Below are 14657 nucleotides of genomic sequence, written 5' to 3'. Positions count from 1 at the left end.
TAACTATTATCTATTATCTGAGGTGGCAGATTGGATACATGCTCATGTGAATCCTTTTTTAAACAGTAATATGGATCATTTTGGAAGCAATTGACCTATTTTGTTGTATAGGTATGAGGGTTTATTGGTGGGTCAGTGCATCAAGATTAGTTTACTAGTGGACCTAAGTGCAGAAGACAGACTCAGAGGCAGATGATGTTTCACAGATTTATTGTTCTTCAAAATATGTTGAGATGACTGGAGTTGGCTGACAAGGAGGAACGGAGATGGCGAGGTGGCGCAGCTGACGGAGGTAATGAGGGAGAATAAACACGCAGGCAGGCAAACTGGCGAGGATCCTGAAGCACAAAGGACAAACAGACATTAACCCAGTTGCAAAAACACGAGGAACTTAACAAAAAAAAAAAAAAATCAACTTGCAAAGACAGGTATAGTTACCACACTGGCAGAAACAACAGTCTGGCAAAGAGTAGGAGAATGCCAGGGTAGATATCCTGGAGAGGTGATTAGTTGATGCATGACAGTTGTGTTTTCTGAGGAGGTGATGAGCTGATTGCTGGTAGGTGTGTGGAAAGCAGGCAAGCAGCAAGAACACACACATGCACACACACACACACTCTCTCTCTCTCACACACACACACACATGCACACACAAGCACACACACAAACAGACAAACTGGGGAAACAAAGGAAAACAAAAGGAGAGACAGCGGAGAGGCCATGATGCAGTGGGTACAGTTACATGCAAATAATAATAATAATAATAATAATAATCCTCTATTATTCTGAATATAACAATATTCTGAATTTGATACGGGTCATGTGAACTGCATATTCCGTTTGGATAGTCCAAATCAGACCTTATTCCGAAAGCAGCATTTTCCGATTAAGACATGTGGGATATGCCAGTATTATTCTGGTTTTAGGAGCATTATTTGGACATGTTTACAGCACATTCTGAACTTTAGCGCAGTTTGCGACACACGACCTCTTGTCTGTTTACCCCTTGCACAGGGAAAATGACATATGCTGGAACAGGAAGTCAGACAGAGGAGAGGAACGAGAGGAGAGAGCGGAGAGCTGTTGTGGGTGGGCTGGAAAAAACAGAGCGCGGCTTCTCCATGACGGGGGATGGAGGGGTTTGATTATTATCCTGACTGACGGTGATGATGCACCAAAAACACTCAACAGTGACGTAAACATCATGGGACAACCCACTGGGTACTGGATGTGCCTGTAACTATAAATTTTACAACATCACTCATCCATATCACTTATAAATATCAGACAGCAGCTCACGAATGTTTTTCACCTCGCTGGTTAACTTCAGTGCCTGCAGAGATCTTGTGATTCCTGTTCTCAATGGAGCAGAGAGAAACCCTGAAAACCCTCTGCATATAAACAGGAATATTCGTTTTCATTAGCCATGTAAACAGCTTAGTAGGAATATTGTCTTGCAAAAAATGTAATATTTTGTGCATGCAAACATAGTCAGTGTGTCTTTTCAGCTTGGCCTACAACAGCTCACTCTGTTGCTGGATTAAAAAAATGTGGATTTAGAGCAGCAGAACCATTTCCTCTCAGATTTACTTCCAGCAAAACTAATTAGCTAAATATATTCATACGTAAATGTGATTCTGCCCAGATTATGTTTTTTTAGTAACTAATCAATGAATAAACAAATATGTTTTGGTCAGACCAAGTTGTCCAAGCATGACATATCTTGCTAATAAATCATGAGCTGGTCTTTCATCAAGCAACCCTTTCAACTTAGCACTTCCTGTTTTGCTCTGTATCAATATGTCAACAGTATAATGTGTAAAAAAAAAAAAAAGAAATAGAAAGAGGAGAGGCAGGTGAATGTATTTTAAGTATTTTAGTAAAAATATACAACTTGTATAACGAGTATCTACCTTATCTACATGTCAAAGCTTTCAGTCAGTAATGTAGCAGGATTACTGTAGAAATAAATGTTTTTATCCTGTATCATGCTTCAGTTTCAAGCATAATGCTTAGTTGGTTTTATGTGCTGTTTGTTATATTTAGTTTATTTTATGTTTCTGCCTGCCTGTTTTATGTTTATGGCTTGAATCTGTGTGTTTTTGTTGTTTTTTTGGTGAATATGTGGAAAAGTGTGTTATGTGTAGGTTGCTTTATGACTAGAATAAAACCAAACCGATGTCATAATCTAGTGAATAACGCTCCTCAGAGACAGATAGATCAATACAGTTTCAGTTCCCTCGCTGGAAAGGCTCCAAGAAAAACCTGCAACAGTAAGTTGTTTGCTCTGTACAAATTGTAGTATTGTGGCATGTAGTGACCATACATAGCAGACTTTTTGTATGGCAAGTCATAGAAGAGAAATGGCCTTTTCTTCTTAAGCAAACATTTATACTGATATCAAATTGTTCATGCAGGATTTCATACACACATGAGGTGTGCACAATCCCTTCTGAATACCGTGGGGATTGTGTACATACACTGGTATACCTGCTGTCTCCTTTTAACTTTTTATCTTGATTACATTTTCTCTAAGCTTCATGTTTGTATTTCATCTTTGCAAATTGTCCTTCAGCAGGTCTTACCTAACACCTCGCCTGCACATTCAGTCTGATGCTGCTGCTGCTGCTGCTGCACATGATGAGTTTGAAAAGGCCTGTTGAGAGAAGGGGCTAGCTTCTCAGGTGCAATGTGTGTGTGTGCGTGTGTGTGTGTGTGTGTGTGTGTGTACCAGGAACACACACTGAGCCATCATCACCTTACTGCTGTTAAAGCTGGCCTCTGGTGCTTTAATCATATCCTGCTGTCTGGATAAGTGCCGGTTAGCAACAGGAGATTGCAAGGCAAAATTCATAATCAATCCCTCGTTGACAGGAAACAAATAGACCTCTTTTATCTGACCCACAACCCTTGTTTTAAAAACCATATTGGAAAAACAAAATGTGGTAGTCTTGCATGAAAATAAAAAAAAAATTGCTGTATTAGGCAATTAACATAAATGTTTGTAAAGCTTTATTTATGCCTGGCTTATGCTGATGTTGACAGCTGTTTGTCTGCAAAAAATTTGATGTTACACCTTGTACCTTGGTGACAGTATGCTAATAAAAATGTGTTAATTACTCTAAGTTCTTCCACTCTGTTGTATTTTTTCATCTGTGAATGAAGCATAAAAAGAAATAAAATGTAATGATGTCATTGTTTGGGCACTTGGGGCGGCGGAACAAGCTGCGGAGACATATTATCACCTTATAAATTCGCTCTGGGGAATGTGTTTGCAAATATTTCCAAATATCCACTCTACATTTAGCTTTGTTTTGGTCTCCACTAACACCAGAGTGAAATATCTGGCACTTCTGTTGCTACGTAAACGCTCCACAACGTTCACCAGCTTGTGTTCGGTGCTGGGCAGGTCAGCGGGTTTATCAGAGGTATTCCACTGAAGACAGCTGCCTGCTGCTGCTGCTGCTGCTGCTGGCAAGATGAGACTGAACTGAACAGTAAAACCTCAGGTCATAAAACCGAAACGGTGAGCCAAGAAATGGTTAAACGCTCTGTGCGGCTTAGAGGCACTGCAAAGCTGGCGTTATATGATATCATTTCATCTACTGCAAATATAAAAACATTGATAAGTGCAGCTTTATGTTTATACTGCAATGCTGTGTTGTAAACACATCAATCAGTTTTAAATGTTATGTGTTTTTGGATAAGTCCGGTAAGTGACATCACAGCTACTTCAGTCATGTGCCATACAACGTAGACTTTGTCCTTGTTACTCTAATCAGGTTATGTTAATTGTCTGACGTAAGCCGTATCTGAACCATTTTAGTTTCCACACGCGCACAAGGATATCTAACTGAAAATGTCAGTTATAGCTATTGCTATAATTTGTAGGACATGAGTGTAGCCTATGCTGTTTTCATTTTATATGTTAAGTTGCTTTTTTTTTCTTTTGATGAAAAGTGGTTTGAGAAGAAGATGATGAGGAGCCAACACATTTATTATTCAGAAGGGCATTCACCCAAATGTCCAAACAACCATCATGACCTCCTCTCAAATTGTCGTAATTTAAAAAAAAAAAAAAAAAATTGGCCACACCGTTTGAATTCATTATTCTTTTAAAAGGAAACCTTTGGCAGTCCTCCATGTCTTAAATGTCCACATATGTTAGTTACAAATCAGAAAGGTACTTCAGCTGCTCTTAGATCACTTAGAGAAAAGAATCCAAGCTGCTTTTAGGCATCAGATAAAAGGAAAAATATGTTCATCAAGGCTAAAGATTCAGATATGAGGTCATGTGTAAAAGAGGTGCCAAAAGGGCAGAGAGAGGGAAAGATGGAGGTGATGCTTATTTTCATGCATGCATTTATCAGAAGGTTGTCATTTAGACTTTGACCTTTCATCTGCTCACCTATTGCTTAAACGGAAATATTCCGCCGTGACAGAGTTGGAGAGAGAGGAGTGCCGGTGGAGTACAGAAAGCTTAGCTTAGTGTTACCGAACAGGTTTCAACAACAACTCAACTCTCATGAGATTTCAGAACGAGACTTCTCCTTGAGCGAGACTTGGTTAGATACAATAACAAACAGACCGGATCAGGTGAAAGGTAAAAAAACCCCTTTTATTTCTCTGTATGATCCTTTTCATAATGTTTTCAGCCACTTATAATAACAATCTGAGCCTGTCAGTGACAAAAACAAGCATTTTTAGTGCACGTACATTGATGGGGCTCTATTACCCCAAAGGATTACATTGCAGCCTGTTTTGCGGCTGCTGGCTGAAGCTCTGTCACTCAATACTAGACCAATTTCAAAAACTGTTGTCCCCATAAGTCACTTAAGACACAAAAAGAGGTTGAAAAATACAGAAGTTTCCCTTTAATCTCATTTCTATTACCTGGGAGTGAGGCTGCAGATGTTGAGTCAGTTATATATTATAGGATAATGATCTGAAGATAAAATTCAATTGCCGCCTAATTCAAAACAATGATGAAGCTAAATTGCTTATCAATTGAAAATTTAATTCAAACTGAAAATCAGATAAAAAAACAAAACAAAACAAGATTATTAAATGCGTACTGAAAACTAACACCCAAACATGGAAGATTTTAAACTCTTGGTCTACCTGCCTCTCCCTGCAGGTGATTTGTTTTCCTCACAGTGTTGCCGTGCAGAAACTTTCTGCATGTGTAAACTGTGGAAACTGGGAAGTGAAAACATCCCAGTTAAGCATGTAACTGTATATTACAGACAGTGGCAGTTATGTGATCATTTTTTATCATTTGTGGTGATATTGTTGCATAGTACTTTTGTCATGCAAGAGCTTCATAACAACGTTGTTTAAAGATTGTTTCTCAGTCCTCCAACCTAAAGTTAAAACAAGATTGTCACTGTTTTTTAAAATGAATGCTTTCTGATTTGGCTCCCCTCTCATCAGGACGACATTGTTTGTCAGTGCCTCTTTGGTTTGGTTATCTTAGGAAAGATCACGGTCAGTATCAGACAGGATGTGAACAGACTTTGTGTGCTGAACCAAAGACCCCAACGTTACCCTTTACAGCCTGAATTTAAGGAGTTTCAGCCATGTTTTTAAGACATCCATCTCATGCATGTCTAATGGAGGAGATTGGCTTTGGCTTTAATCAAAACATTGGGCTGTGAGTGCTGAAAATGCTTCTAGAGAGAGTACAAACTAAAAATGTTTTTGACATTTGTGTCACTTTCATCTGAAAGTATTTTTGTGACATATTTTTTTTTGTTTTGTTCCTATTCTGAAACTAAACCTGCATTTTTTTAGTATGGTTGAATTGGACGTCTTTTTAATTGATGGTGAAAGTTCATTCTTCACCTTGGAATCATTTACCAGCTTTTTCTGCAGCTATCAAACACCTCTTCAAGTCTTCAGGGAACGGAAATTAACTCAGTTGTCATGGATGATGACAACTGAGCAAACACTCTGGAAAAAGCTTGTTGGTGGAACTTGAGTTAATATTTTTTGCCAAACAGTGTTTTTCCTTTTCCTCAGGGCATCCTCTATTATTTGTCTTGCATTTTTAGTGTTGCTGGTAAATGGGCAACAGGTGGGCTAAAATATGGCTAAAAACAAAGTCTGTTTCAAAGTGTTTTTTTTTTTAGTTTCGATGAGGGCGCATGTGTACAAAGTTTGAAATGAAACTGCGGTATGAAAACTTCATCGGGCTGATTCTGTTTGTAATGAGATCGCTGCTGCTTGGGCTGGACTGTGCTTCGGTAATTACAGTTTACTCTAAGACTGATGCTTTTATCCTCTGATTGACACGCTGCGCCTCGGGACTGATTTGAGACCTTTTTGTCGGATAAACCATTTCAGTTCATGACAGTCTGATTCCTAAACACAGTCCTGTCTGTGTTAATGCTCTCCATCATCCAACTGGCTGTTTACTTCTAGGTGATAGATGACTCTGGTTCCCCAGCACTGGTTTTTAGCATACAACAGTAGCTCTAAAAACAGAATACTGTGGCTATTAGTATACAATGTTGAACACATTGCAGTATCTAGTATAGAATTGGGACACATTATAAATCTGCTTGATTAGAGTGCTGTTGATTGACATTATTATCCTACAATGCAATGCACATAGAGAATGGATAGACTACTCACAGCTGTAAAACATTAAAACAAATTTGTTGATCATGGTGAGACAGCTCCAGCAACATTTAGGGTAAATAAAATATGAAAAGAATTATATTTTTGATTCTTTCTGAAGTTTAACTGTCGGTTAGCATAACGAAATCGCAGTTTGATTGATGTCTGTCTGCACACATATGACGTGATTTCCTGTCCAGTACAAAGCAGAAAGGTACAACAATTAGTGCACTATGAGAGTTAGTATAGATTATGCTGTATACAGTTAGTATAGAATAGAGTGGTGACCGAGCATCGTTAGGTTTTATCGCTTGCTTGACCGTAAAGTGTCAACTGCTGTATGTCATTATCCACCAGTAAAGACAAATTACAACTCATTAAATTCATCGAAAACACAGACTAGTAACAGTATCCAAGTGTGGGTTTTATCTACGCTCAGTTTGACACAGCTCTCTGTTTTTTTCCCAGAGAGGGATGACTTCAGTAATTCCTCAAATGCTTGACGCGCCTCCCTAAGTGGAAAACACCTTTTGTTTGGGTTAAACACAGTCCCATCTGCTGTACATTTCCCCCCGTTTCCTCACCCTCTCTCTCTCTCTCTCTCTCTCTCTCTCTCTCTATCGTTCTCTCTCCCTGTCTGGTGTGATTGGTCAGTTTTCCCTCCGTGTGCACTGTGGAGGTATAAAACCACTGCTGGGGGTGGAGACATCAGCAGCTTGCTGTCTAATACTGAAGACCACTGCTACATTATAAAGACACTGCTGCTGCTTGCAATCACACTGTTGCCACACATTTACAACAACAACACTGACTTTGGATCTTTTGACATTCCACCATGTGTAAAGGACTTGCAACACTACCGGCAACATGCTTGAAAAGGTAAGACAAATACTTTGAACAACAGGTGGATCAAGCTTTTATTATATTCATGCAAACGTAATAAAATGTTGTTTTTGATATCTGAAACTATCCGTGCTACACGCTGATTCTATCCGCTTCATCTTTTTATTGATACTTGATGTTTCAAACCGGACAGTTAACTGAAATCAGCAGTTAAAATAAAGAAAAAGAGGAACCAGTTGGCAGTTGTTCACATAAAGTAGATCTTCATACAAGTCTTTGCACAAATATTATTAATGCAAACAAACTGAAATCCTCTGACTGCTTTTCACTCACTGTCCTCTCATCTGCCTTCTCCGCAGTGCCAAAGACATCAAGCACAAAATAAGTTTCTTACTTCAAAAGCCTGAACACCAAGCAGCGGATCAGAAGCAGATGAAAGAGAAGACTGCCGCTGCCGCTGCCGCCGCAAAGAGGTCAGAAGAACTAATCTGTTAGTTCATGCGGATGAAATATTTGTTCCGGTTTGTGTTTATTCTATAGATCTGACTTCAAGTTGCTCATCCAGGAGTTAAAAAAAACCCAATTAAAGCACATTCACAAAGATTATGATTAAAGCTTTGAATGAAGCTCTGTTTTTATTTCATTAAAAGGGATTTGTGTATTGTATTTCCAGCTGGAAGTCTAAAGGGAAAAAGTCAGGAAATATGATGGAGGTGAATGTATAAGCAGCCACTGGGAGGATAAAAAGATTTTCTTTGTAATAAAATAAGTACTGCTTTATAATAAACAAATTATTCATTAATCATCATAGGAGGGAACTGTAATATGAGTGTATGAAGCCAGTTTTCATCAATCTAAATGCCTTTTATTCACCCTGATTATGCTTCCAAACCCATTACTTTCATTCTTACTCAGTTTTGGACACAAGTCACATTGTTTGGCCCCGAACTAAAATTTTGACGTTTCTACATGAATTATTTGAAGGGGTGATGACAAATGAGATTAATGGGCTACTGTGGAGAGAGAGAGCTTGAATTGAAGCACTTGTGATAAGTTATTTCATTTATTGGGGAATAGATCATTTCCTGCTTGAGTTTTTGATTTTTTTTTGGTTCAGTGGTGCTTTGTTTTGTTTTGAAAACAGCCTGTATCTCATTTCAGGCGTGTAATTGCACCGCAGCTGTTCGTTTGTGTCACCATAGAGAAGATTTCTAAAGCCTTAATTGATGTTACCTTAATTACTATTACTGTGGATGGTTAAAGGGAAACTTTTTCAACCTGGACCCTATTCTCCCATCTCATTCCAGAACAAGACTTCTCCCTGAGCGAGACTCGGTTAGACACAATAACAAACAGACCGGATCAAGCAAAAGGTAAAGAAAAAAGTTTTATTTCTCTGTATGGTCCCTTCCACAATGTTTTCAGGCACTTATAATAACAATCTGAACCTTTCAGTGACAAAAACAAGCACTTTTAATGGAAATAGATTGACGGTGTGCTTTTTGCCCCGTTGGATTACATTGCAGCCTGTTTTGTAGCTGTCGGCTGCAGCGCTCTCGCTCAATACCGGATCAATTTCACAAGTTATTGAATCTATTAGTCACTTAGACACAAAAAGATGGGAAAATAGGGTTCAGGTTGAAAAATACCTAAGTTTCCCTTTAAATTTAGAGATATAATTACATTTGCTGAAGAACACATTATATCTTATTTTGGACTCAATGACCCGTCCTCAGGCTGTGTTTCCTCAGGATGCCTCTTATTGGTCTTTATGAGCAGGTTAACATCAACAACACTTACCCTGACCTTTCCCTTTCAGCAACATATAACTCATTCAGACACACTTATAGATTATCAATATTCAGCTCTCCTGCAATATCACTCATTCCATTCACAACACAGACATGCTGTAAAACATATGTGACGTGTTTTATTGTAGTGCAATGAATATACAGTACATCCTCTCTCATTGGGATAACAGGTGTTGATTATTGTCATTATTTCAGATGTTTGCGTGGTGATGATGCAATCTTTAAGGAAGGATTATTGCATTTATTGCTATTACTGCTGTGTTAATGTCACATGACGCAGGCTGGTATGATTAGATTTACTGCCATTATTGGTCACTGCAGCAAGCATCTGGATGCTCATCTTAGAACAAAAGGAAAAAACCTCCCTACAAAGCTGTCTTATTATGATGGAAATCAGAAAACAATATTTTAAATACAGATTTTTTAATTTGGGTGGGATGGCAGCAAGACAGCAGCTTGGTATCTGCACCTATTAGGTGGAGGAAGTAAAGCTACAAAAGTTATTATTATTATTATTACTATTATACAACCACATAAACAGTTTTATGCAAAATGATGTATGGAAATACATGCTTCTGATGATTAAAAATAAAAACATTTGCGCATCCCTGTGCAGTGTTATTCATTGGTTACATGCAAATAGTATCATGCATCAAAATTGCATCTTTTCTGTATAATTCTCAATGTGAAGTCTGTGCAACCTCATTAAGAAAAACGTTTTTTTTTGTCTGTGTTTCAGGGTGCCTACTGCAGCTGAGGTAGAGAAATGGAAGGAGTCTTTCAGCCACGTGATGAACAGCGAGAGTGAGTGTCACATTAAAGATTCACACCTGAAACATGTCACCGAAACAGGAACAAAGCTAACGTTCAAATTCAAAGCAAACCCAACGGACCTTGTCTGATACTAATAATACTGATCCTAACTGTCAGGCGGATGCTTGACTCATTAGATCTCCAGCGGAATCTCTCTCAGGGGGTTTATAAAAAAAAAAAAACTAAATATGAATGTTCTCATGTGATATGATGGGGCTGCAATCATGGGAATATTATCAGACAAGGCTTTGACCTTCACATTCTTTGCTATTGGTCGCCGGAAAGGTTTTGGTGATCTCAATAATGAGTGCTCAATCTTTTCCACTCATTGAAAGACACAAGATGAAAACATTAAGTAAATTATTAAATATAAATATGAAATAAAGTCTTAAAAAAGCTGGTTAATGTTAGTAATTCTTTTGTAAAATTGACAAGGTATTTAATTGCAACAATTTAAGACAAATTACATAAAATACAGTCAATTCATGACCTATTGACAGTGTTGGTTTTATACTGGTGCTAATTAAGAAGCATCATCCTGTTCTGATACGCTGTGATCATGATGTATATGGAAAAGTTAAGAGGCTGGAACACACACACACAAACCTACACACATACAACACTTTCTCATGCTCTGGTCTTCTGCTACGTGTCTCGAGGCACCGAACAGCCCCTCAGGGCATGCTGACCAGTGCCGAGTGTGTATGTCTCTGTATGTGTGTGTATAAGCCCCCTGAGAATTGAATTGCAGTGTGTGCTTGTTTGTGCGTGTGTGTGTGTGTGTGTGAGTGTGATTGGACACAAAAGGGGAGCAATGGCCTTGCGGGAACCAGCTGAGTTCTGACCTGCTACGTTCCATGACCCTATCCACTGAACTCCAACATCATCATCATGTCTTCCTTCTGCCTTTCTGACTTCATCTGTCAGCTTTTTTTTATTTCTCCAATCGTTTTTTCCTTTCTTTTTTTTTTTTTAATCTCATCTTGGCTTCAGTTGTCTCCCCCGTATGTTGTTCTGTTCTGTTCTGTTAGTCATGTAGGATAGGATTGGCTGGTTTGCTTAATAGAAAAACACTAATTTGTATTGTGTATCTAAAATCATCAGGATGCAATTATTGCTGCTAGGTTTGACAGTATTATTATCTTTTTGATGAATATAATGGTTCAGAATAATTACAGTGCTTTCATGCTTCCCGGATTCTCTCCATGCTGTGTTTATTTTCTCTTGTAGGAGGATAAATAAATTGGAAGTACTCTTTGCATCAATTGCTCAATATTCTAACAAATTTCTACAGCCAGAAAATCCGGCCAAAGTCCTGTCAAATCTAAAGACACAAAGCATAAAAAGGCATTGTTGAGTCTGAGCTTTCTGGTTATGTTATGATTCTTAACTGTAATTACTCAAAGGTCTATAAGGTGCACAGGATATTAATGTCTCTCTGTTTTCTCTTTGTTTCAGCGGGTCGTACGGTCTTCACCAGCTTCCTGAAATCAGAGTTCAGCGAGGAGAACATTGACTTCTGGCTCGCCTGCGAGGACTACAAGAAGAGCACGACTTCAAAGTTGGCGACCAGAGCCAAGCAGATCTACCAGCAATACGTTGAGGCTGATTCTCCTAATGAGGTAATGAGTCTTGTCTGTACCGAACTGTCAGCGAGCTTGCAAAGTACGAGAAAATGCAAAGATATTAAGGATGGATTTGTAATTAGGGAGATAGAGAGGATTGGATAGCAAAGGTGATGAAAAGGAGAAAAGAATGCCTTTGAAACACACTTCAAAGGCATTGCTGTAAATCTTATTAATGCAAGTGCATATTCTCCTTCAGTGCAGTGAATACTTAATTAAATACTTCACAAAGCTGCGGATACACGCATGAATAACACTGCTATACTGATGACAATTCGGTTAGCTGCCTGATTAAAGACTAAAACTCTAACTCTAAGTTGGATGTGCGTCATGGATGAAAGAAATTTGGATCCCAATTCAGTTTATGTCTTTGGATTTAAAGATTGTAATGTAAAGAATATAAAGATAGACGACATGACAGCTCCCCAGAAGTGAAGCCAAAATGTTTTGATCGCCCCCTAATGGCTGGTTATAGTATAGGTCATAAATCCCGCCCCCTCCATGTTAGCAGATGGTTCATAGGCCAAACTAAAAAATCAAAGTGCACTTCAAATACATTTTCCCTGAAGATGGTTTCTATCAGTTTAGGTAGGTCTTATTATAGCTCTTATTACACTGATGTTTGTTTAAGTACTCATTTTTCATTAGTCATTTGATGATATAAAAAGTGGGGTGTGATGTCATGATTGACAGCCGCTCTCAAACCTCCATCAGATGCTGAAGATGAGTCAAAAGGCCTCAGCAGTCACCGGAGGAAGACGCTAATATAAGTTTCCATTTGTGATTCACAACCAGCTGTAGCTGCTAGTTACAGACTGGTTTTGGCTGGTTTACCGCTCCATCGCGGGGGCGGGACAATCATCCTGCTCCCCCGACTCTATTGCGTAGACTCTGGTTGCAAATGATGTCACACAAGCAAGAAGGCAGCTCCTGGAAATTAGATATTTTGGTTTCACTTTTGTATAGCAGCAGAAAGTGCTGGTGTGCTGTCCATCTTTACAGTCTATGGGATAAAAAAGATGTTTTTTCCCATTTTATATAAAAACTATATCACTTTTTCTTTCAACTGTGGCATTTTCAGTGGTCTCTTAAAGGTTTATCTGTGTTTATCTGCACTATCATTCCCTGCCCTCCCCGTGGTCATGCTCTTGAGATTAGATAGATTTTGTCTTCAGCATCCTAACCCATCATTTCTTCTCCTCCTGTATCACGTTAAGGTAAACCTAGACGCAGCCACCAGAGAAGAAACGAGACAGAACATGGAGAACGCCTGCCCCTCTTGTTTCAACGAGGCTCAGAAGATGATCTACATTTTGATGGAGAAAGACTCCTACAGGCGTTTCCTCAATTCCAAACTGATCCAGGATCTGTCTCAGACACACTCCGACATCGCTCAGATGAAGAAGAAGAAGAGTAACTGTGACTGTACCGAGAACAGGCAGGCGTTAGCAGGTGGCGCCTAAACAGGAAGAAAGAAGGGAAGGCTAGAAGGAAGTGCCAAAGACTGAAAACGTATATGACAGACAGACACTGGTAAAGATCGGTTTGTTTTGTGGAGAGTGTTTAGAGTTTAGGGAAATTCGGTGACTTACAAGGTAACTTAAAGGTGACTTAAAGGTTAATGTGAAATGTTGTTCTTTTTCGATCATTTGACTCCTGCTTCCCAAGGACTCACAAACTATACAAGGCAGGGTTGTTTTTTTCTGTATTAAATTTAGTAAAAGTTAAATGTTTCAGTGTCTCAGTGGTTAATAGTGACAGATTAAACATTTGATAGTTTAATGTACAATATAAATACACAGGACGTGTAAATGTTTGCATTATGAATGCTTAGCTTTTGCTTCTGTTTTCACTGCAAAACATAACCTGCTCATGGCCAGGTTATATTGATAGTCATAACAGAAAACAATCCAGAACTACCTCTGCCCAAAAGACACACCTTCAAACAACATTTTGCATTTGGTCAAGGGAACAGTGTTGACAATTTGTTTTATCTGAGTAATGACAATGTAGACTGTCTGTATATCTTTTAAGTAGTTTATCAAGTTATTTTTAAGATTAGACAGTTACTTATGGCCGTAAGCAATCTAGTATACTCATACTTTTAAACAGTGCCATCATATTGACTCAGACAGTTTAAGGCTTTACATTTGCTAAAATTTTAACTTTCTACTGCGTACTTGATACATATTTGTACAGCATCTCAAAACTTTGTCATGGAAATGACTGCCCATGCTCTACAGACATACTGACATGATCTCTACACTGTGCAAATGTTGCCTCTGTGCATTTCTAGTTGGAATTTGAAGAATGCTTTATATTTTAGTGCAGTATTGATTTCCTATTGCATGCCACAGTGTTACCAAACATAAGGAGAAATAATGAAACTCATGGTGATTCATTTGATTGATCCCCTCTAAGTCTAAACTGTCTTGTTCAGATGTTTATTACTGTTTGTTTCTGCAGGGTACACAATAGTGTATTCACTTTAATATCTTTTGGTGGCCTTGCATACTAAAATGTTTTATTAAAATGTATAATGTGATTGATTGCAGGCTAGATACTGTATGTAGAAATTAATTAAATTATGTCACTGTTTTATTTATATCCTATCTGTGACTATTCATGAATAAATGATATATGTTGGATAATGAGAACTCTGCGTGTGGTTCATCGAACTCTGAGAAAGTGTGCACATCTGAAACTAGACTAAGAGCCAAATCCACAAAAGGATTGCACGGCTTTTGTGGCTGCTAAACCTGTGCAAATGAGCCAAAAAGACAGCATTTAATTCACAAAGCACCCACAGAGGGTGAAATGCACCGCAAACTGTGCTGCTAAGCAAATAGCGTCATGGTGCCTCTGTGCCATTTGCATGGATGTAAATTCCTATGTAACTAAGCCTTGTTGCATGAACAGTCTAAATCACAAACACCAGCACTAA

General features: G+C 38.5%; 1 protein-coding gene and 1 long non-coding RNA gene across 3 annotated transcripts; one reads left to right on the top strand and one right to left on the bottom strand.

Moving 5' to 3' along the window:
• Positions 1-193: 193 nt before the first annotated feature.
• On the bottom strand, positions 194-546 carry LOC121900814. Its single transcript, XR_006097095.1, has 2 exons — positions 439-546; positions 194-338 (listed from the first exon to the last, which is right to left on the bottom strand). It is a non-coding gene; the product is annotated as an uncharacterized LOC121900814 (long non-coding RNA).
• Positions 547-4580: 4034 nt separating this feature from the next.
• Positions 4581-14301, top strand: LOC121900664 (regulator of G-protein signaling 4-like). 2 transcript variants are annotated; one of them, XM_042417131.1, is made up of 7 exons: positions 4581-4603; positions 7276-7500; positions 7824-7937; positions 8772-8837; positions 10015-10079; positions 11547-11710; positions 12931-14301. In XM_042417131.1, exons 2-7 carry the CDS (start codon positions 7457-7459, stop codon positions 13174-13176), a joined length of 699 nt encoding a protein of 232 aa, XP_042273065.1. In that variant the 5' UTR covers positions 4581-4603; positions 7276-7456; the 3' UTR covers positions 13177-14301. The 2 variants fall into 2 exon arrangements, with proteins under 2 accessions (XP_042273065.1, XP_042273066.1); XM_042417132.1 differs by lacking the exon at positions 8772-8837.
• The last annotated feature ends 356 nt before the right edge of the window (positions 14302-14657 follow it).

Source organism: Thunnus maccoyii, chromosome 7 (genome assembly GCF_910596095.1).
Source record: "Thunnus maccoyii chromosome 7, fThuMac1.1, whole genome shotgun sequence".
In the NCBI taxonomy this organism is placed as follows: Eukaryota; Metazoa; Chordata; class Actinopteri; order Scombriformes; family Scombridae; genus Thunnus; species Thunnus maccoyii.
The sequence above is the reverse complement of the archived record's forward strand: the minus strand, read 5'-3'. Positions and strand labels throughout refer to the sequence as shown.